The 21372-nt window shown below is 40.3% G+C and overlaps 2 protein-coding genes across 2 annotated transcripts; one reads left to right on the top strand and one right to left on the bottom strand.

Annotated features, from left to right (window-relative positions):
• The first annotated feature begins 944 nt into the window (after positions 1-944).
• On the top strand, positions 945-16401 carry LOC115798379 (ras-related C3 botulinum toxin substrate 1). The gene is given in 6 exon segments (XM_030755215.1): positions 945-1103; positions 12517-12587; positions 12763-12880; positions 13423-13488; positions 13912-14071; positions 14957-16401. Coding segments are annotated over 6 exon segments (705 nt in total). The 3' UTR covers positions 15088-16401.
• Positions 16402-16656: 255 nt separating this feature from the next.
• Positions 16657-21153, bottom strand: crym (crystallin, mu). The gene is given in 12 exon segments (XM_030754410.1): positions 16657-18533; positions 18649-18733; positions 18842-18963; positions 19116-19299; positions 19511-19612; positions 19709-19771; positions 19880-19908; positions 19911-19955; positions 19958-20028; positions 20121-20199; positions 20202-20328; positions 20716-21153. Coding segments are annotated over 11 exon segments (942 nt in total). The 5' UTR covers positions 20290-20328; positions 20716-21153; the 3' UTR covers positions 16657-18459.
• Between the last annotated feature and the right edge of the window lie 219 nt (positions 21154-21372).

Raw genomic sequence — 21372 nt, 5'->3', positions numbered from 1 at the left:
CTTGAAAATGGAGCATTTGTGTTCCAAAAATGTGCCTAAAAATATTTTATGAGCCATCTCAACTTTCTTGTGAATTTCAAATAAAAAAAGGTTGGGAAATAATAAGAGCCAGTGTTTCTCATACTTGTTGGCTCATAAACTTGGCCTCAGTCAGTCATCATACTTGACTTCACTAGAATGTAGTTGTATATTTTTTTTTCTTTCCTTACAAGCCAGCAGGGGAAAAAATGGATGGATGCACATCCTATGAGGCAACTTATGTCATCCGCATTAAAACATCATGTACAGGGTCAGGAAACGGATGGACTGTCCTCGAGCCTTAATGAGTGATCATGGACAACCACATGATGCTGGGCTCAGACAGTTACGCACACAATCTGCACCCATGTAAGGGCTGTCCTTTCAGTGAGGATAGTTGTGGACATGTGAATTCAAAATCTTAAATGTCAGTTTGTTATAAGTTATTAAACATAAAGTTTCAACTGTTTCACAAAAGAATAATGAAAAATAATTTGTTGGTAATGTTATGCCATGCTGTTTGTAGTTTGGGTTTGTAGTTTTGCTGTGAATATATACAACATGTGTGAAGCACATGCAATGCATTAAGACATTCATGCTAGCAGATAAACTCTAAGGTGGGGTATGCTGACATTCATTTAAAATGAAACAAAACATGACTGCCATTTTTTTATCTACACATGCATTTACACAAACAGCCTCATTTGCATATGGAATGTCAACCTTCTCAGGAACTGTTAAATTATATTATGACATCACATTCTTTCTTTTTCTCTGTCAAGTGTTTCCTTTAAGTAGCGAAAAGAAACAATAGAATTCAGTTTGTTCGCAGCACTCGTGTTAGCAGCATTCTCCAGTTCAGCACTGACAAAGGAAGATTTTGAAAAGATTTGAATCCACAGCAGTCAAGCAAGAACACTGACAACATGTCTCAGGAGTCAAGAGAGCGCGATAATACTGACCTCTTTGACTGGGAAAATCAGTCAGAAATCCCCCACGAATGGGGTGATGCGCCGGAAATCCTGCTTGACCCTGAAACTGACACCATTACTGGGGTTTTTGGCAAGATGCCGACTCCCTTGAAAGTAATGGTCCACCTGAATCCCTCAGAATTGCTACTGAACAGCACATGCAAGAGGAGAATCGTCATGTGGACCACTCTAGATTCAGGGATATGTGCAGAAAGCTCCGACTCGCTGAGACCAACTCCAACAGCTGGAAGCAAAGTTTAAGGAAGCAAGAGATTTGGTCAAGGAGAAGGATGCAAATGCACAGAGCTGGAACACAAGCTCCAAGACGTGAGAAGACAAATGAAGGATTGGAAGAAAAGTTGAATCAAGTCCTGTTAGATCAGGAACAACAGGATGCAAAATGTATCAACTTGCAATCCAAGCTCCACGAGATGGAGGGAGAAAATGAAAGCTTGCAACAAAAGCTTGATCTTGCCTTGGGGAAGAAAACAACGATACTGAAAGAGAAGAAAGAGCTGAAATGAAGCACGTAGAAGTGAAAGCAAGACTTGAAGAAACTGAAAAGAGGCACAGGGTGGTGCAGGTTAAATTAGAAGACATGACAAGCAAAATAAAAGCTTACATGGATCGCTTCATCAAGCCCACCAAAGCAATGCGGCTGTGATTAAAGAAATGGAAGCCAAGCACAAAGCAGTTCTTCAGAAGATGGAACAAAAGCACACAAGCATCCAGTGCAAGCTCCATGAAGCGAGGAGAAATATGCAAAAGTGCTGAAGGAGAAACAAGAGCTCTCCACGTCACAGAGACAGCTGCAAGATGTTCTCCAAAAGTCTGAAAAGTGCAACGGAGAACTCAGGGAGAAAATCAGAAATCTGCAGCAATACAAACAAGAGATGGAGAAAATGTGTGCTGAGAAAATGTGTGCGGGCATCGAAGTTATGATGAGGAAAAAACGCAGAACTGGAAGAGCTCCATAAGAATGCCAGCACAAAGCAAACCAAAAGGAGAAGATGCTTAATGACATGCAGGAAGCACAGAAATTGGTGGAACAGAAATTTAAAGAGCTGAAAGAAAGCCATGCAGAAAAGCATGAACACATTGAAGGACTGAAGATGAGGTGTGAGAAACTTGAAGAGCTGAATGCAGAAAGTGTCAGAGATCTCCATACCATCATACTGCAGCATAAAGATCTGCAAGAGCTCTGCTTGAAAAGAAAAAAGGCTTCAAGTTTTTCCGCAGGAACTCTTCTTCAACTTAAACACAGCTCACCTCGTCTGCCACCACCTTGAATCCATCTCCTTCACTTTGACCTCTCCTCTGTGCCTTTCTTTCTTTCTTTCTTTCTTTCTTTCTTTCTGTCTTCTCTCTCCCTCCTTTTTTTGGAATTTAATTGGCTACTCTAAATTTTAAGATAATAATAAAGGCAATCTTATTGTAATTTAGCTTAATTGGACACTCTAAATTTTGGCTGTGCAAAACCCTACCACCACCTCCTCGCGGTGCCGGCTGGTAACAGTGGTCTCAAACCCTGGCTAACGGTGGAGGTCATACCTGTGGGAAATTTTCCGCCGCTGTAACTAGAAGTCACTGTCGCCTAATTTGCATAATTGGTCATTTGCATGTAGGTGCAAACGCGGCTGTAGGAGAGAGGAAAAAACATCTTTGGAGAGAAAAAACGTTGTAGAAAAAATACCATCAATATGTTTAGGACTACAAACAAACTTTATGAATAAATTAATAACTTTAATACTTTGCCTAGACCCACATTACATATATCAATTTGTCCCGTATTGTTTAATTTTAGAATATCAAATTTAACGAAAAGACTGTGGGGTGCCACTGCTAGATTACATTCAACCCTCCCATCATGGCTGCACGTCTCCAAGCTGTGGATCAAGCTTGGAAGTCGATGGCCGGCGTCCACGAGGACGACCAAAGAAGTGACGGATGGATGCGATCGTTGAGGACATGAGAAGAGCAAACCTCGCCCCCGAAGACGTGCAAAATCGATCCCAATGGAGCATAGCTGACCCTGACAACGCGCGGGACACCTGCTAGGAAAGAAGACTAAATTTAAAATAATAATAAAGGCAATCATATGCCATCTAAAATTACTTCTGTTTGTGGATATTCACTTATTTATTTTTGTTTACAGTCTCTGTGCAAGATTAGCCTAAATGTTTACAACACAAATATGAAGTTGCATAAAACTTGTGGTTACCTTGGCCTAGAAGCCAATATACCAAAACATTAGTGGGGTCAAGTTAATGATGATTCTAAGTTGGCCGTAGGTGTGAGTGTGAGTGTGAATGGTTCACATGGACCAGGGCTCTCTCAGCCCTGTCACAGACTGGTGACCTGTCCAAGCTGCACCCCGCCTCTCGCCCTGGCAGTTGGGATAGGCTCCAGCCGCCCCACGACCCTGGAAGAAAGTCGAAGAAACGGACAGATGGATGACATGTTTGCTTTAAATACAACTAATGATATGCAGTAAGCACACGGGAAACTAAAAATAATTAAATTCCTAAACTCTAAAAAAGTTGGCGAGGCTGTGGTAGAGCAGGTAATCTACTAATCTTAAGGTTGGTGGTTTGATTCCCTGATGCTTCAGTCTGCATGCCAAATTATCCTTGGGCAAGATACTGAAGCCCAAGTGCTCTCTGGGTTGCAAATTGATCAGAGGAGCAAATTCATCTGCAGACGTTATGTTTCTACAAGCACTGAATCCCAGTTAGACGTTAGCTGGATATCTTTGTACGTAACATGAAGCTTTTACAGTCGTTCACTCGTCAACAGGCTGTAAGGATGGAGACAGTGGTGATTTACAATGAGGCAGCTGCAGCTGTCAGACTGTCAGTCAGTTCCTCTGAAACATTTACTGTAGTTACTGTAGCATCACTGTTACATCACACTGATCTGGATGAAGCTTAGACACAGAACACACTGTGGATGGAAAAATGTTGGATCAGAAGATGTGAATGTTTGAGTGAAGATGAGCTGAAATGATTCGAAGACTTAAAACTGAATTAATGGATTTAAGTGATTTAAATGTTATCAACATTTGAAAGTTATGATGCCCGAATTAGGGAGCATCTAACCGAGCTAGCTCCAAACCAGAAGCAGCTTTAGGTGGTGATAACATCAGGATGCAGCGGGATTTGAGCTTTGATTTGTTTATCTGCTGCACTGACGCTGAACTTTATTGGGAGTTTATTGTAGAATTTATTGAGTGAGTTTATATTCTTTCTTTGTGTCCTTAATATTACACACATTTAGCACGTAGTGCTGCTGTCTTGTGAACAGTTGGTTCTTCAATATATTTCTTTAAACGGTATCTTTTGTTGAGTTTTATTACACAATAGTCACTCTTATGCCTTGATCTTGTACCTGATGAAGTATGAAAAATTTAAACTAATACTGAAACTAACGAAACTAAACTAAAACTAAGCATTAAACCTAAAATAAAAACGAGCAAAACCACTCTGAAAACTAATTAAAACTAATTAAACAATCCAGTTCAAAATAAACACCATGAAACCCAAAGTTTCAGTGACTTATTAGACAAGAGAAAGCAACAAAGGCTCTCGTTTGATTAGCATGTTAGCATACTAAAATATGCTATTTAGCACTAAACCAGATGACTATAGCCACAGGATCAAAAGTCTACATACAGGGTCAAATACATACATACATCCCTACTCATATTTGGTAAAATATCCCTCAGCAAGTTGCACCTCAACAAATTCTCAGTAGGGTTGAGGTCAGGGGTATTGGAAAGGCCATTCCACAAGCTAATCGTTAGCCTTCCTTAATCAGTTTGATTTGTGTTTGGATCATTGTCCTGGTAGAACACACAATTGTGTCCATGTTTCATCCATCCAATTGTTGATTGAGATGAAAATGAAGAATTTGGAGCCAGTCCTCGTTCATCATTATTTCATCCAATTTCTGCATGTACCAGTACCACTGGCAGCAAAACAGCCCCAGAGCATGATGCAACTGCCACCATGCTTGAGAGTTGGTCCAGTTTTCATAAGTTTATAAGCCTCAGCTGCACTCCTCTAAACATACCTCTTGCAACCCAATATCACAGCAGAGCATTGACTAGACACGCCAGTCCAATGTGTGGAAGTCATGCTGGTATTGCAACCATGCGTGTCTGCATGCGTGTCCATTTCATGCCTAGGCGTGTCTGTCACACACTTTGACATGATACTGCGCTGTGTCTTGTCATTGTGGCCAAATGTCTTGTCTGACCATAAAACTTTTATCCAGAAGGCATTTGGCTCGACCGTGTGAGCAGCTGCAAATTTCAGTAGAGCTTGACGATGTTGATTCTGGAGCAGTGGCTTCTTTCTTGGTTGGCACCCTCGCAGTCCATGCAGATCTAAAACTCGCTTCACTGTGGACAGTGATGCTGGTGTTCCAGTCCTTGGACTTTCCCATTGTTCAGAGTATTGGTCAATCCAGTGAGTGCTGTTAAACAACCCTTTTTATGCCAGCAAATCATCACTAACAAGAAGTTAATAAGCCTTGGCCTTGTCAAATTAAAAGACATTGTAGAATCTTCACCTTTTAAAAGATTTAAATCACTGTACATTTACGTTTGAGCAGGCATGTATACCTTTGACCCTGGATTAGAAAAAATCCAAAATAACTCAAACTTGTGCATCCAATTCTATTTTTTAAGTCTTTAAAGATGCATGCTGTACAATCTTTCCACCCTGGAAAAAGAAGAGTTACACGAAATCATTCAAAGCCCCAAATTACCCTGACAGTCATGCCCATGATGAGTGTATGTGAACTTCTGACCACAACTGTACCTCTGGCAATAAAAGACACACAAACCCCGCCACAAATCCACATTCAATCTGAACACAAGTTCAGTTGTTGACTTTTCTGTTAGCTTCCAAACTTTTATGCCTGAACTTTTGTTGCTCTGAAGAAGAAACTTACAAGTCAGCAACGCTGTAAGCAAGTAGCTTGCTTCCTGACCCATACTGATATATTGAGGTTGAGCAATGTAGCGTTATACGTTTCCCATCATTTTTATGTTTGAAATATATTGATCACTGAATTCTGTTTGCTACACTGTGGCATTTTGGATCTCCAAAAGAGAGAGTTTTTAAAATGAAAGTGATGAAATGTTGGAGTGAATTTCTGTGTTTAGTAATTAGGCCGAGATGTGAGTGTACTGCATTTGCTTGATCACCTCCCATATTTCAGTCTACCACTGCAATGACCTTATCAGTATTTTTGTGTCATCAGATATACAGCTTATTTTGTACAAACACATATTCTATTTCATTCGTGTCATTTAGCCTTGAACCAGTTGAGTTTCTGAAGAATTCCTCAATCCTGTGAAAACCATCACGAACTTCCCCCCACACACATTCCTTTAAGTAATGTGACACACTCCCTGTCTCACAATGCTCGAGAGACCAAAGCAGGCAAAGCTGGTGAGGACCGAGAGAAACTGGAGAGAGAGAAATGCGCATACACAGAATGAGAGCGCGGACAAAGGAAAACACGTGGGATGTCTTTCCAACTGGGAGCAAAGCTCTGCAGTTTTTCTATTGCTTTTAGTGGACAGAAGCTTCCCATCACATCCACCACTGCAACAGACAACATGCAACACCAGCACCTTTGAGTTAATCTGATTGCAAAAATTACTCATGTTTGATTGTTAGAATGTAATCAGATTTTTAAAAAGTGCATTTGAATAGATGGGACTGGACATTTGCATGGAAGTCCTCTTTCATCTCAGGACTAAAGCATGCAAATGTTTCTAGTCATGGACGGTGCAGAAAGAGGACAACTTCAAAAGCACTGCTTATTTTTAGGGAGCTTCCCATCTGCTGCCACTGGCTAATAAACAAGATGCACAGCACTGCCTAAAGCCAAACTGAAGTAAAACATGCATCCTTCTGTTAAAGCTCAACATCCAGGTGGAAAATATGCTTGAGGAAGCCTTCGGGAAGCACCTGGAGGAAGGTTTCAACGAATAAACTGAGTTATTTCTGTTTCTAAGACATTTTCTTGGGGGGATTTGCTGTGTTATGCTGGTTTAGAGGTATTTTTGTGCATCTGTGTGCAGTGAGTTGGTGAGTTTTCCTTCATAGACTTGTGGTGTAAAAAGTTATGAAACCAAACTATGAGATCCAAATGCACATTTGCGGTGACTTAACCAGAGTTGCCTTCGCAGCTAAATTCTTGGAAAGCCCATCACGAGCTACTGAATCATTTATGTAGGTTATCTCCTGTCACTGTGGCGTAGGCTTACATTGATCATGTGGGAAGGAGAGATAGCAGCAGCAAGCAGCACAAATGGCAAATCCTCAGCTGGGATCAGCCATCTGCTTTATGTGCTCCAATTCAGCTGAAATGAGGAAATCCTGAGAACATAGCTTTTATTTTGTTTAAATGCTGAATTGTCCACATTGTGTGACCCCCACATACCCTGTTGTTTGTACCATTGTGAGCTACGCTCTTTGCACTCGAGCGATGACTGCCTGCAGACTGTCAATATGATTCCTATGCAAAGACAGCACCATGACAGGGGTCATTAAATCTTGGTGCAGCATAATGATCAGATGATATGTCTCTCTGAGCAGCAGTTTAACGGAAGATGCATATGGGCTGATGGCGGCAGGAGGCTATGAGCAGTTTTAAAACCTGCAGGTGTTACAGCAACACCTGCATTTCTAAATTAAATAATGATCCCGTTAGCTAAATAAGGTTTAGCTAGCAATGAGGCAGCATTAATATTCCTGTAGCTGTTTAGTGCAAAAAAGTACAGGAACTGTGTGACCTAAGTAAGGACATACTTCTTATTACAGTATCATACTGTAAAGGTGTATACAGCATAATGCAGTACATTTACAGTAAGAATACAGCAGCTGTGCTAGGAAATAGCTGTTAACTTTAATTACTTTACTGCAGTTTCACAGGAAGAAAAATCTTGAAGTGTATCTTAACTGCATAACAATGCGTGGAAATGTGTTGAGGGTATTGTTTTCTGATATAAGTTTATGTTCACAAATAAAAGCACAAACACTCAAAGATCCAATGTTGCCAAACTCTCTTTGCTGGTAATATCAGTTCAAGAGAATATTAATGACATAGTACACATGCGGCTAATCTAGATGCAAATATTGCATGAAGCCCATTATGACAAACTTTGGGCCATATGAAATTCTCAGTGAAACATTAAAGACACATTTTGTGGGGTTTTTCTACAGGGATGCATGATTACAACCTCGGGGAAGATTTTCTTCATTCAGTGTGTCAGTTTGACATACAGTAATCATGCAGTGTGACGCCCTCCACGTGTTTTACGGCCTCCCTGTTGTGATGGCGACAGGCCTGCTTATCCTTCATTAATCTTTTTTTTCCCCCTCCTTACCCCCTCACTTAATGGTGACGTTTATCCTATTAATGTGTTGTTTGCCGCAAAAATCCCCCCCCACAAACATAATCCAGAGACATGGTTACTAATGTGTGCGAGCAGAGGCGTCGTTGCCTTGGAGTCTGTGATTAGTTAATGGATAAAAAAATTTTAAAGTGTGAGGAGATGATGGTCAGAGATGAGAGAGACAGAGAAAGCCAGAGAGAGCTGTGATTCTATTATATTTTTCCCAGTGGCAACAAAAAACAGCATACTGTCTGTCCTTTTATTGAGCTGCAAAAATGTGAAATACTGCTCTCTACTGTTTACATGCTGAACTGCAGTTTGACGTTAAGGAGTAACAAAAGCGTTCAGGCCCTTCCCGTACGTAAATCTATCAATGAAACAAGATAAAATAAATCTATCCATCCATTACATAGGATATATTACGTAATATTTGTATTTTTATATAAAATTATTCTACTACTTGAATGTATTTGATTTTATATATATTTTTTTATCTATTAAGTGATTTTTGTCATATTTTATTTTATTTTATTAAGCTAAATGCCATTTTATTATTTATTTTTTCTTCATGTTAAGACCTTTTAATTGTGTAAATGGTCACTTATTATTAATAATATTATTAATAATATTATTAATATAATATTATTATTACACTGTAACACTGGAAAGAGTGTAATCTTATAATAATCATACATACATCAAATCTTACTCTGCATTTAAAGGTTACTCCCATATTTTGAAATGTAGTTGATTTTCTTATGGATATCAGAAGGGGGCACACTTGATTGTGTTGCCACGCTTACATGTTTCAGCTTATCAAACAAATTGTAGTATACTCAAAGATAACCTGAGTAAATACAAATTGCAGTTTTTAAATGATGATTTCATTTATTAAAGGAAAAAAATCTGTCCAAACCTACCCGGCCCTGTGTGAAAAAGTAATTGCCCTCACTTAAATAGAAGCTGTCTGACAAAGTGAAGCAGGCTAAAAGATCTCAAAAGCAACACATCATGCCATAATCTAAAGAAACAGCACAGAAACAAGTCACTGACATCTATCAGTCTGGACAGGGTTACAAAGCCATTTCTAAGGTTTTGGTACTCCAGTGAACCACAATAAGAGCCACTATCCACAAACAGTGGTGAACCTTCCAGGAGTGGCCGACCTACCAAAATTACTCCAAGAGCGCATTGACGACTCATCCAGGAGGTCACAAAAGAACCCAGAATAACATCTAAAGAACTGCAGGCCTCACGTGCCTCAGTTTAGGTCAGTGTTCATGATTCAACAAGAAGAAATAGACTGGGCAAAAATAGCATCCGTGGGAGAGTTCCAAGGTGAAAACCACTGCTGACCAAAAAGAACACAAAGGCTCATCTCATATTTGCCAAAAAACCCCGAGGCCTTTGGGAATGTATTTGTGGACTGACGAGGTAAAAGGACAGTTTGGGTCCCATTACATCTGGCATAAAACTAACACAGTATTTCATAAAAAGAGCATCAGACCAACAGCCAAACACCGTGGTGTTAGTGTGATGTTTGGGGCTGCTTTGCTGTTTCATGATCTGGACGACTTGATCCAAAGAACACCAGCCACATAGGCTTGGATAGCTTTTTTTGTCTTAATAAATGAAGAGAAGAGAAATTAAAAACTGCTTCTTGCATCACTCTGGTTATCTTTGTCTAATGTTAAATTTTGCTTGATGATCTGACGTAACAGTATCGAGCAGCCAGTGTGTGTTTTACACAGAGATTTCTATACTTTTTTTTTTTTTTTTACATTTTTAATGTATTTTACAAGACAGTGCAGTACTGCAAAGAATTACATCTTTATTCATTTATTTAAAAAACAAAAAACAGATTCACCTTTGTGTTTGCAGGCAGTTTGAAGCTGGACAGCAGATAGTTGTTTAAACCAGCAGATGGCAGGTTGTGCCCGCCCTGCCGGGAGGTGACTTGCGGGAATCTCCTGGCTGCTGCTTCCAACTTGTGGGCGTTTCCTCCCTCACAGTCTTGACTCAGAGTTTTTTTGTTTTTTTTTACTGGGTGTTGCCTCCCTGCTTTACAACTTTGGAGTTTCAACCGGAGTGCTGCTGACAAGGAAAGTCAAGTCAGAGCGCTCCTGGAGCAACGTTTTGAACTTTTCGGAGCACAGTCGAGGTCCTTGCTTTGTCCCCCGTGCTTTTTCAGGCACTACGGGACTGCTTTATTATAGCCGCTGTTAGCTAGCTGAGCTAACGGACGCTGAGCTCGCTGTAACGTCGGCTGGGTCGCTGCTGAGAGGGTCGTCCGATGCAGGCCATAAAGTGTGTGTGGTGGTGGGGACGGGTAAGTCAAAGTACATTTTTATTCTTAATTTGAGCTGTGTAATATTCGCAGTTTGACCCACAGTGTGGTGATACGAGGCTAACATGGCTGTTTTAGTTGACCCAGTTACCAACAGTTGGCTAGCGGCTAACATGCCAACATGAGCGACAGCTGTTGTTGTGCCTGTTTTCCAGCCCAGCTGGGTCAGACAGATTTGCCTTCATGCTCCGATTTGCCGTGATTGAAGGGGGTTACTTAGCAGACATGCCGTTCTTTATTGAGTGTATGATTTTAAATTAACTGTAGAGCCACCCAAGGCCTTGGAGAAACTTAATTCAGTCGTTGCTTGAAGCTTTAAAACAACAAACCACTATAACAACTCAGCAGAGTCCAGTGAATATGAAAATTAGCTGGGACATTTCTTCACAATCATCACATTTTTAGAATTTTTTCCTGCTCTTCCATCTACGATTTGCCTAAAGCGTATATGCCTTTCGCACATTGAAATCTGAGGAAATGTTGAGCATGAATATCTCAAGATTACTAACGATAAAGCCTGAAATCTTTTGCATACGAGTAAATCAAGATGTGTAATTTGGACAAATAATAAAAGTAAATAAATAAAAAAAAGAGTATTGGCTAGCTAACGTTTGAAGGAAAAAAAAATAAATAAAGCTGTCCTGTAAAACTAGTGAGTTTTACAGGACAGCTGTAAAACTGTCCTGTAAAAATGTTGCTTCATTGTTGCTTCATAGTTGTAATGAAGCAACAATGAAGCAAAATAACACGTAGAATAATTTTAGCATGAAATTCTTACGTCACTAAAATGCTGTTTTCGTGTAACTTTAATATATTATTTTATAGTATTTGATGTCCGAATTGTGGACCATTAAATTTTTAGGCATATCAGAGATGATCAAGCAGAAGATTTGAGATGGAATGACCCAAATGTAAAAATTGTCAGTCAATTATTTTTAGTCTTTAATCCGTTTCATTTTGCTATGATATAACAGAGTGAAAAAAGCAAATCCTGCTATATAATCTACTTTTTTGGTATTGTTAAGTATACCCAACAGCTCATTGAATATTAAATGTACAAAAAGTTTTTTCAAACTTTTTTTACTACCAATCTAAATATTGGAATAAGCTTCATGAAAAGGAGGCTGAACCTTCCCTGCAAAGAAAGAAACTGAAAGGGAAAACATTAAGTGAAATTGTTCTTATGCAATAAAGACCTAATGTGTGCATATTTCTGGCATGTCTACATGTACAAATACAGATTTCCAGTTGGATGTCATTATGGATCAGATATAGTTCAGATTGTGATGCCTTTTTATCCTCCTGCGCAGAACAAAGCGGGACCTCTGTGAGGTTTTACCTTCTGATCTCAGACTGGGGCTGTAATGTTATCCTGACTTCTTCATTTATTTTATATTTTCATTAATCATGGGAGGATATCCCCATTGGTGATGGGTCTTGTTAATCGGCAGTGCATATTGTAATGTATTTGTATGTGCCGTTATTCCTCATACTATCTTGATTGTCTGTTTTTTACATCACATCCTATAAAAGCCATTCAGGACACTGCTTAGCATAACTAAAGTTTGGTGATTAAGTCATCACATTTATTGAAACACCGCAGTGAAGCTAAAGCTGTAGGTCAGTGGTGATCTTCTAAAGCCAGATCTTTCACATGAAACTTGTCTAATTTGACAGGTTAACCTGTCGAGTAACATAGCTTCCTTCTTCATGCGTTTCAAGAAAGGTCCTCCACTTCTCATCAATTCCCTCTTCCTTCCTCTCAGGGCTGTGGGTAAACATGTCTGCTAATCAGCTACACTACCAATGCCTTCCCTGGAGAGTACATCCCCACGGTGTAAGTATCACAGTTACTCATTAGCAAGCGGAGGTAGGTGTGTGGTCAGCAAATGGAAACGTGGCAGTTCATCTCTTCCCTGTGTTGAACATTAGGAAGTTGTGTATTACAGAAGAACAAAGTTTTGTACACTTAGGTTTAATTTCAAACCTGTTATCCACCCCTCTCTCTACAGCTTTGACAACTACTCTGCCAATGTGATGGTAGATGGGAAACCAGTGAACCTGGGTCTGTGGGATACAGCAGGGCAGGAGGACTATGACAGGCTCAGGCCACTGTCCTACCCGCAGACGGTATGTATACAGACACATGTGTGTGTATGTCATGCCAGTATTAACAAGTGCCTGTTTTTATCCACCTCTTTGTATAGTTTGGGGGTAGCCACACAGTGTAGTGTGAACACTGTTTTCACTTGCCAGCATTGATTTGTAGTTATTCACTGGCCTCTAACACTCAAGACAGAGTGTGCCCTCTGCAAAGTAGAGCCTTGTATCCACAGTACCTATACACTGTCTGGAGGACGGCTGGAGGAAGTGGAAAAACGGCTCTTGTTTGCGCTCTTTGTCTTCACAGTTAAGTGGCCTCTGTGCCAGTGACTCGAATAATGGAGTCGCTTTGTTTACCCAACAGGGACCAGTCTGTATTTTGTGTATTTGTGAATCTTCACAACTGCATTAGTCAGTATTTATATTTAAATGATTGTTACTTTTCACAGTAGTTGTGGTTATTCTTGTCATAGTTGCAACACAAATATTTCCACAGCGACAGTTAAATTGTTAATGTTGTAGTGATTTTTTTTTTTTTTTTTTTTTTGGTTTGTTTATGTCCTCCTCAGGATGTGTTCCTGATTTGCTTTTCACTAGTCAGTCCAGCCTCCTTCGAAACGTCCGTGCCAAGGTCAGTACAGCATGCTCTTTAATATTAAATTAACCGTTTTCCATGAATTGCCATTCTCAGATCAGCTTGGCTGGATAATTGTATGACACACAAGTCAGATGACCGTTCCATTGAGAAGAGAGTTTGCATTTTTGACACAACTCTAGTCCTAGCTAAAGAAATATACTTGATTTTTAAGCTATTGTGTAGTTCTAGTCACAAATTGGTTTCTAAAACACAAAAAAAGAGATATAAATTAAGATGAATGCCAATTTTGAGGGAAATGTGTCTCACCGATGCACTGATTAAGCTCCTTGACCTTCCTAAAGGTCACTCCTTGTGTAACTAGCAAGTGTCAAAGAAATCTATTGTTTAAACAACACTTGCTTTCAGTGTTGCCTTTTCACCAATCATAATGCATGCAAACACGTCTGTCCTCCCTCTGCAGTGGTACCCTGAGGTGAGACACCACTGCCCCAACACACCTATAATCTTGGTCGGAACCAAGCTGGATCTGAGAGATGACAAGGAAACCATCGAGAAGTTGAAGGAGAAGAAACTCTCTCCCATCATCTACCCTCAGGGCTTGGCCATGGCTAAAGAAATAAGTCAGTAGCTCCACACTTTCACAAATAAATCTTTTTCATTGTCTGTTTATTTTATGAGGATGCAAACACTGGACTTATCAGATGAGCCTTAAATATGTTAGATTATAGAGGTTTTCCTACCATTAGAAGGTATATAAGCATTTTCACCTCTGACCTCTGGCATCAACAAGGCATTTTCTTCCAGAGAACTGCTGCTCACTGGATATTTTCTCCTTTTTGGACCGTTCTCTGTAAACCCTAGAGATGTTGTGTGGGAAAATCCCAGCAGATTGTTAAAATACCAACCACCGTGCCATGTTCACAGTCACGTAAATCTGATGCTCGGGATGAACTTCAGGTTGTCTGGTCTGTGACTACTTTAGATTCAACTCATTGTCGTTGTGCACGCAAGGCACACAATGAAAAAGATCGTTCCAGATCACTCATCCAGAGACGAGCGTCTACGGTCATGCAGCCAGAGACCGGCGCTACCGTTAGGCAATGTGGTTTAAGTGTCTTGCGCAAGGACACAACGCAGCGCAGGGACAGGGGGTCGAACCTGCAACCTCCCAGCTGCAATTGGATGATTAGAGATTACCACACCATCACTACCTTCCAGGTGGAGCCTCAGCAGCTAAACCTTTAGAAACTTGAGAAAACTCTGCACACATTTGTTTTTCTTGTAAATCATCATGGCCATTGCAATATCTGTTTAAACACTGATTATATGTAATTTAAGAATGTTGTGTTTTATATATTTATTTTGGCTGTTAAAGTGTGGGGTTCTGGCTTCTTTTGTAATCACAGAAAGATCTTAAATGTTTTGACTGTAGTATCATGCCATGCCGAAAAAAATTGAGTCGTTTATTAAGTTGTTTCTTATTTTTTTCTCCTTTCGGTGACCAGGTGCAGTGAAATATTTGGAGTGCTCAGCTTTGACCCAGCGTGGCCTTAAAACGGTGTTTGATGAAGCCATCAGGGCAGTCCTGTGCCCGCCACCTGTCAAGAGGAGGAGGAGGAAGTGCCGTATATTGTAACGGAGAAAAACGAGGAGTAGCAAATACGGTCGCAATCAGAACTCGCCTACTTGGAGGGAAAAGATGACAACTGGGTTATTTTCACCGTGTCCACTTTGGTAGATCAGACTTCCATCTGAAAGAACTTTACAGATTTAAGCAGCTCAGAAGGGTTTCTGTCAGATCTTTCTCTGGGTTTTACATCTGTTTAGTCCTTTCAGGTTAACAGGAAAGACGTTATTTTTGCTAAGGCCTTGGGGAATGGGAGGGTGGGGGGATTGATTGTTGATGTGGGGTTGATAATAAAAAGAAAAAACAATCGTCAGTTTTCTGAGACATTGTGAAGAAACGCTACATGAAGGTGAATTTAGCATGAAACTACCATAGATTTACACTATAAAAGAAGGAAGTTCTGCATTGCACTCTTCCCCTACACACTAAGAGATTCCTGTTGCCTTGAGAAATTTTTGGTTTAGAGAGAGTTTTTTTTTTTTTTTTTTTTTTTTTTTTTGTAGAACATTTTTTTCTCCTTTTTTCTTTTCCATTGGACCATTTTGTTTACATGCATCATCCAACTAGACTGGGGTGCTGCAAAACTCGATTATCACTTGGTAGTCCCTCTGTCAACACTATTATACGTTTGTTTTTACCTGCACAACATATCGTCGTCATGCAGTCACAAAGAAACCATTTAACCCTAAAATGACCTAAAATAATTTTTGAAGAACTGCTGCTCACAGAATAATTACAGGAGTGCAGCGATCAAGCATTAAAAAGACCGTCTCTGGTTAATATGTTGACATTTAGTTGTCTTATTCCTGAATGTTTTCTAAATGTATTCATTGGTCTTTTCTCATTATGTGATCAGTGTTTTATAACGACTGTCAGCCATGTGAAGGTGCTGCGCAGCCAGTTTTGTTTTGCTCTCTCGTTCTTTATTTTTCCTTAGAGTAAAGTTTCACCCCTTGTTCCCTGGCTTTTACCAAATTCTCACCCAGAAAAGGTTTTTATTTTTCAAGCTTCTTTTTAATGTGTGATACCCGCTGTGTCATATAGCCATCATAAAAGTGTGTAACATTTCCTGTTGATCCCAGCTATTATGAAGCCTGAGCCAGTGAAGTAATATTTGAAGGTTAAAACAGATTTTTTTTTTTTTTAATGCATTTTGTTTTACGATATAACTTCACCAGTAACACCTACATATTATTTCGAAATGATGGTCAAGTTGCAAGATTGCTTTAGGGAACTCCACATTTTATCAGTGTTCTTTGGCACAGAGGAAGTTTGATTTACTTTGATTTAATTTCTTAATAAATGTGGTTTCATTTTCACATAGTAATATGCTGTGAGTTTTTTTTTTTTCTTCTAATTTTTAAGCAAACTAATTGAAAACCCGTTGCTTTACATTTTATATTTTGTCATAGACTTTGTCTATGGTGCCATCACTAAACGTCTTGGGAAATGATGCACCTAATGCTAAAACTAATAATTTGTTTTGTAAAGGTTGAAAAACAATCAGTTTTCCTGAACCCCAGTTTGTATTATTGCCTTTGAATGGATTTGACATCAAATAATCAAGTTTAAAGTGTAGACTTTCAGCTTTATTTCATGGGGTTTAATAAACACATTACATTAACTGTTCAGGAATTACAGCCAGTTTCTCCATTTAGACTCTCAACAGTAATTGACAATTGACTGACAAGTAGCTTCATAGTCAGGTGAGGCATATTCCCCTAGTTATTCCATAATAAATTAAGCAGAGCTGTTTGCTAGATGTTCAGTAGCAGAACCAGGATGGATTGTGGAGTGTACAGGACTCTGCACGGATTCATCCAGATGCTGCAAAACTGATCAGACAGCAGTTCACAGTGCAAATGGACCCAAAGCAACCTGCAAAAGCAACCAAAGAGTTTTCTCAAGCCACATCAGTCACCTGATCTCAACAGAAAGTATTTTATCGCCATCTTTAAATACAAAACAATGCAGAAGGACCCACAAGCAAGCAGCAACTGAAGACAGCTCCAGTAAAATCCTGGGAGAGCATCTCAAGAGAGGAAACAGCATGTGGTGATGTCCGTGGGTTCATTGACTGCAGTCAACAAACCGTACAGTCACTGACTGCAAAGGGTTTTCATCCAATGCTTAAAAATTATGCCTATATTTAAAATTATGGTGCGCTTATGATAATCAGGAACTATGCATAAAATTGGCTGTGACTCTTAAACAATTACTGCAATGCAGCTGTTCAACTCCTTGAATTAAAACTGCAAGTCTGCACTCAGTTACATATTGATTTAAAATAGCTGGCGTGGTGTACAGAGGCAAAACTACAAAAAGTATGTCATTGTTCAAAAACAGACTTTACTGTAGATTAGAACAGATTGAGCAAACTCTTACATTTATTAGAAGATATTATCGCTAGATATTAGAAGTTGCCATGTTCACACCATGGAGCTGCTGGTCTGTAAGACTCTTGTAGTGCAGCGGTCATCAAACTTTTTCTGTCCCCATTTAGAAGCACAACACAGTTCACACCTCCCCACACTTTAATAATCAATAATAATGAAAAAGTTTATTAGCATCAGCAAACTTATTTTTTCCTACTTGAATCATTCCTTTCACTTGGTTTCACTCCCATGGTGGGGAGGCTTTACTCTGCATGAGAGAGGGGGAGGGCTGCTCTAAGCAGCTGCTTTGTAAGTTACAAACGAGGGCATTTGAGTTGGCCTCAATTGTGCTTTATCATTTCTGAATATTTGTGTACCATATTAAACAATGTGAACATTATAGCTATAACAGAGGAACATTAGAATGTTTTCCGCTTTTTTAATTAAGAGAAAAGACAAGTACATCATCATCAACTGCTGCACTTGCAGGGAGGGGTAACCCCCACCTTCCATGACCACATCCTACAGGGCCAAGGAGCCAATACCCCCCCCCCCCAAAAAAAAAAAAAAGGAGGAGCAGACAGCAGTGAAGAGGCAAGACCCACAACCCACTGGCACACCTGCCCCCAAGGCCTTATGTATAGTGATGTGTCATGAGTCGTAAGTGTAGTTAAAAAAGGTTAATTTCCATAAGTGGTACACTTGTTGCTGAAATGAGCTTAAAGCACAGCTGTTCTCATGTACAGCCTCACAGAGCTCCTCATGTAGTTGTAGATTCTGTCAGCTGTGTTTTAAGTTGCCTAGTAATGACCTTAAATCTCTTATCTGATAATTTCTGTTCCCCGAGTTTGTGATTCATCGGCTAACCACTAACCATTTCAGCATTAAAATCAGCTCTGAGGAAGACATATATCATTGCTCTTTTTGTTCTTATGTTGCCTCATTCTTGGTCATCTGTGTGACGTAAAGGTTGAACAGAGAGGTCAACTTTAAGTACATGACCACTTCACAGATTGCTGGTTTTGGCTTTCCATTGGTCATATACCAGCTTAGCAGACACTGCATCTTCAACACCCATTCCTGTTAGTAAAAAAAAAAAAAAAAGAGCACTGTTAAAACATGACATTTCTTAAAGTGCTGAGCTGGAAAGATGATGCAGATGCCAAATAATGTGGCTTTGAACAGCAAGGCCTACCGAGGGATTTGAACACAGTGATCTTCTCTCTGTGAGCAGGTTTTGTCCCATTAATAACATCTCCGAGCTCTGCAAACACCTCAACCTGAAAACAGCACATACACTTTAACACTCTTCTGCACATAAGATGCCAGTGACACACACACACACCTCTATTCTCTGAGTCGGTATAAAAGCACAATGACAGACTGACCCCAGAGAGGATGACGTCACCTGACTCGACCATTGCTGCGTCCCTGCTGTCAGCATACACCACAGCCTCCTTCATCAACACGTCGTCCAGCTCTCGCCAGTCTGGCCTGCAAGCTCCCACCGCTGGTTAGAGGACAAGTAGAAAATTTTGTTTTTATTATATTCTGTGGTAGCAAGAAAAAATAAATTTCCATCTGTTTTGAGGTTTGCATGACCACAGATGTAAAATTCTCCCACACTTCCTTTACATATTTGTGTGTGTGTATTCTTCTCACCTGCCACATGGGCTCCAGGTTTGACCCACTGGCCGTAGAGCACTGGTTCTGTAGACCTGGTTGCTGTCACTATGACATCAGCTCCCTTCACTGCTTCCTCCACTGAGCTGCACACAGTCACGGGGCCGTCTACAGAGCAGCGAAACTTCTCCGCTGCCTCCCTCCTGTGGTTCCACACTCGTACCTAAAATGAGGTTCGGGGGAAGTGTAACAGTATTCTTTAAGAGACAAGGAGGAAACGCTGCAGGTGAGAGTCAGACAGAGGTTATTTAATGTATTTTTGCTGCAGGAGCTGCACTTGCTTCTTTTGATAATCTCTTGATAATGATGTAATAGTAAGCCCTTTGTGCTGTGCTTAACATATCAAAACAAATATATATTTTTTGGAAGCATACCTCTTTAAATGAAAACATCTCAGTGAAGGCATTATAATGACTCAGGGCTTGTTGGCCAGTTCCCAAGATGGCCAGAACCTCAGCTCCAGGACGCATCAGCAGCTGCGTGAACACGCCAGGAGAGACCCACAGTTCAAAGCTACAACAGGACTGCAAGACTAGGAAAGAGCTGTGGGAATAAATCGAAAACACGAGTACCTTAGCCGAGATTGCTGACGCTCCAGCAGTCCGCATCTTAGTGATGACCTCTCCATCCATGACCTGCAGGTTGGAAACGTGACTGCTCTGAGGGTGCAGCTGGTAAAACTTAAGCTAGAACATATGATTATATGCATCAGAATCATAGGTGCATGCAGTGATTTAACGTACAGCCTTGACATTCCCAGACTCTGGATCAGCAGCACCACTGTGGCTGAAACTGATGGCAAAGTGGAGCCAGCTCCCTGTTGTAGAAACACACTAACTTTGTGGACAGGACTCCATCATTCTCCATGTATGTAGGCATCAGTCCCAGAAACCTAGAAAGTGAACGAGTTTCAGCCAGCAGTAGCTGCACCCTGTTAATGTTTGATTGTGCTGAAGCACTCTCGAAGCAGACTGCAGGCCTTACCCGTTGTGTTTCTGCAGCGGCACCGTGGAGCGCACAGGCTGGATCACCTCCGCACTCTCCCGGCTGGAGAACTTCCCAAAGCCTCCTCCAGACGGGGGATCAGCTCTCTGTAATGCAACAGGCTCTCAACTTCACGCTCCCATATGATAACAGGAGGATCCCCAGCCATGGCTGCTGCTTCTGAGACGCGGGTGCGTAACTGGCTTAACTGGTTTGGTACAAAGTTTTGAGTCAATAGTTAGCGGGATTTGGGTTGCATTCAAGATCCGCAGGAAAGAAGCCGTGATTTTTGCAGCTCTTAAGAGAGTTTTTGAGGTATTTTACTTTCACTTCTGTTAACGTTTGCAAACTTGTGCTTAATAATTTGAAATTCGAAGGAATTTTTCATAACTTTTACTTGAATTTCATTTACAACTGCTGGATTCATGCCTTTATGGTTTCACCTCTGATTATTTTGATTGATGCACAAACGTAATCGTTATTTTAATGTAGCGATCAAGTTCAAGTAAGCATTTTAAAATACAGCACAAGTCTATCAGGCAGAAAACAGAGTTGTATTCTAATGATACTAAAAATCAATATTTGGCATGAGCACCTTTATCTTCAGCACAGCGTGAACTCTCTTAGGTAAGCTTTCTTGTCATTTCTTTAATTAGTCTTGAAAAATAGTTCTTCAGGCTTCTTGACCTCCACCATAAATACTGAAGACAATTTTCAAATTTGGATTCTTCTTCATTAAACCTGTTGCCACTGATTTTCAGTCCAGTTCTTGTGTAATTTTGCATACCTCAGCCTTTTCTCCCTGTTTTCCTTCCTTAAGAATGGCTTCTTGACAGCCACCCTTCCACTGAGACCATTTCTTATCAGGCTTCAGTGAACAGTAGATGGATCAACTGAAGGGTCAGATGCATCTCACAGGTCCTGTATCAGGTCTTTGTCTTTCAGATAGTGATCAGCTGCTAAAAAAAATAAAATAAAATGTCGAAACTCGAGCTTCGACCGCTGCCAGTCAGGAAGCTCTTTGTAGGTACGTCATTTCCTTGTTATTCGTCTGCAGAAAGCGGAAGTCATTCTAACACTGTCTAAAAGTACCATTTAACTCTAAAATTTGAATCATGAGTGGTATTATTTTTCCCCCAGTGGCCGAAACAAACTTCCACAGAGAGGCTCACCATGCTGAGATATGCCAGGATTTCAGCTAATAGCTCTTTGGAATCACCGTATTAGTGCAAAAATGCTGATTTATGCCTGT

Source organism: Archocentrus centrarchus, chromosome 19, assembly GCF_007364275.1.
Source record: "Archocentrus centrarchus isolate MPI-CPG fArcCen1 chromosome 19, fArcCen1, whole genome shotgun sequence".
NCBI lineage: Eukaryota > Metazoa > Chordata > Actinopteri > Cichliformes > Cichlidae > Archocentrus > Archocentrus centrarchus.
Note: the sequence above shows the minus strand (reverse complement) of the source record. Positions and strands in the feature narration are given on the sequence as shown.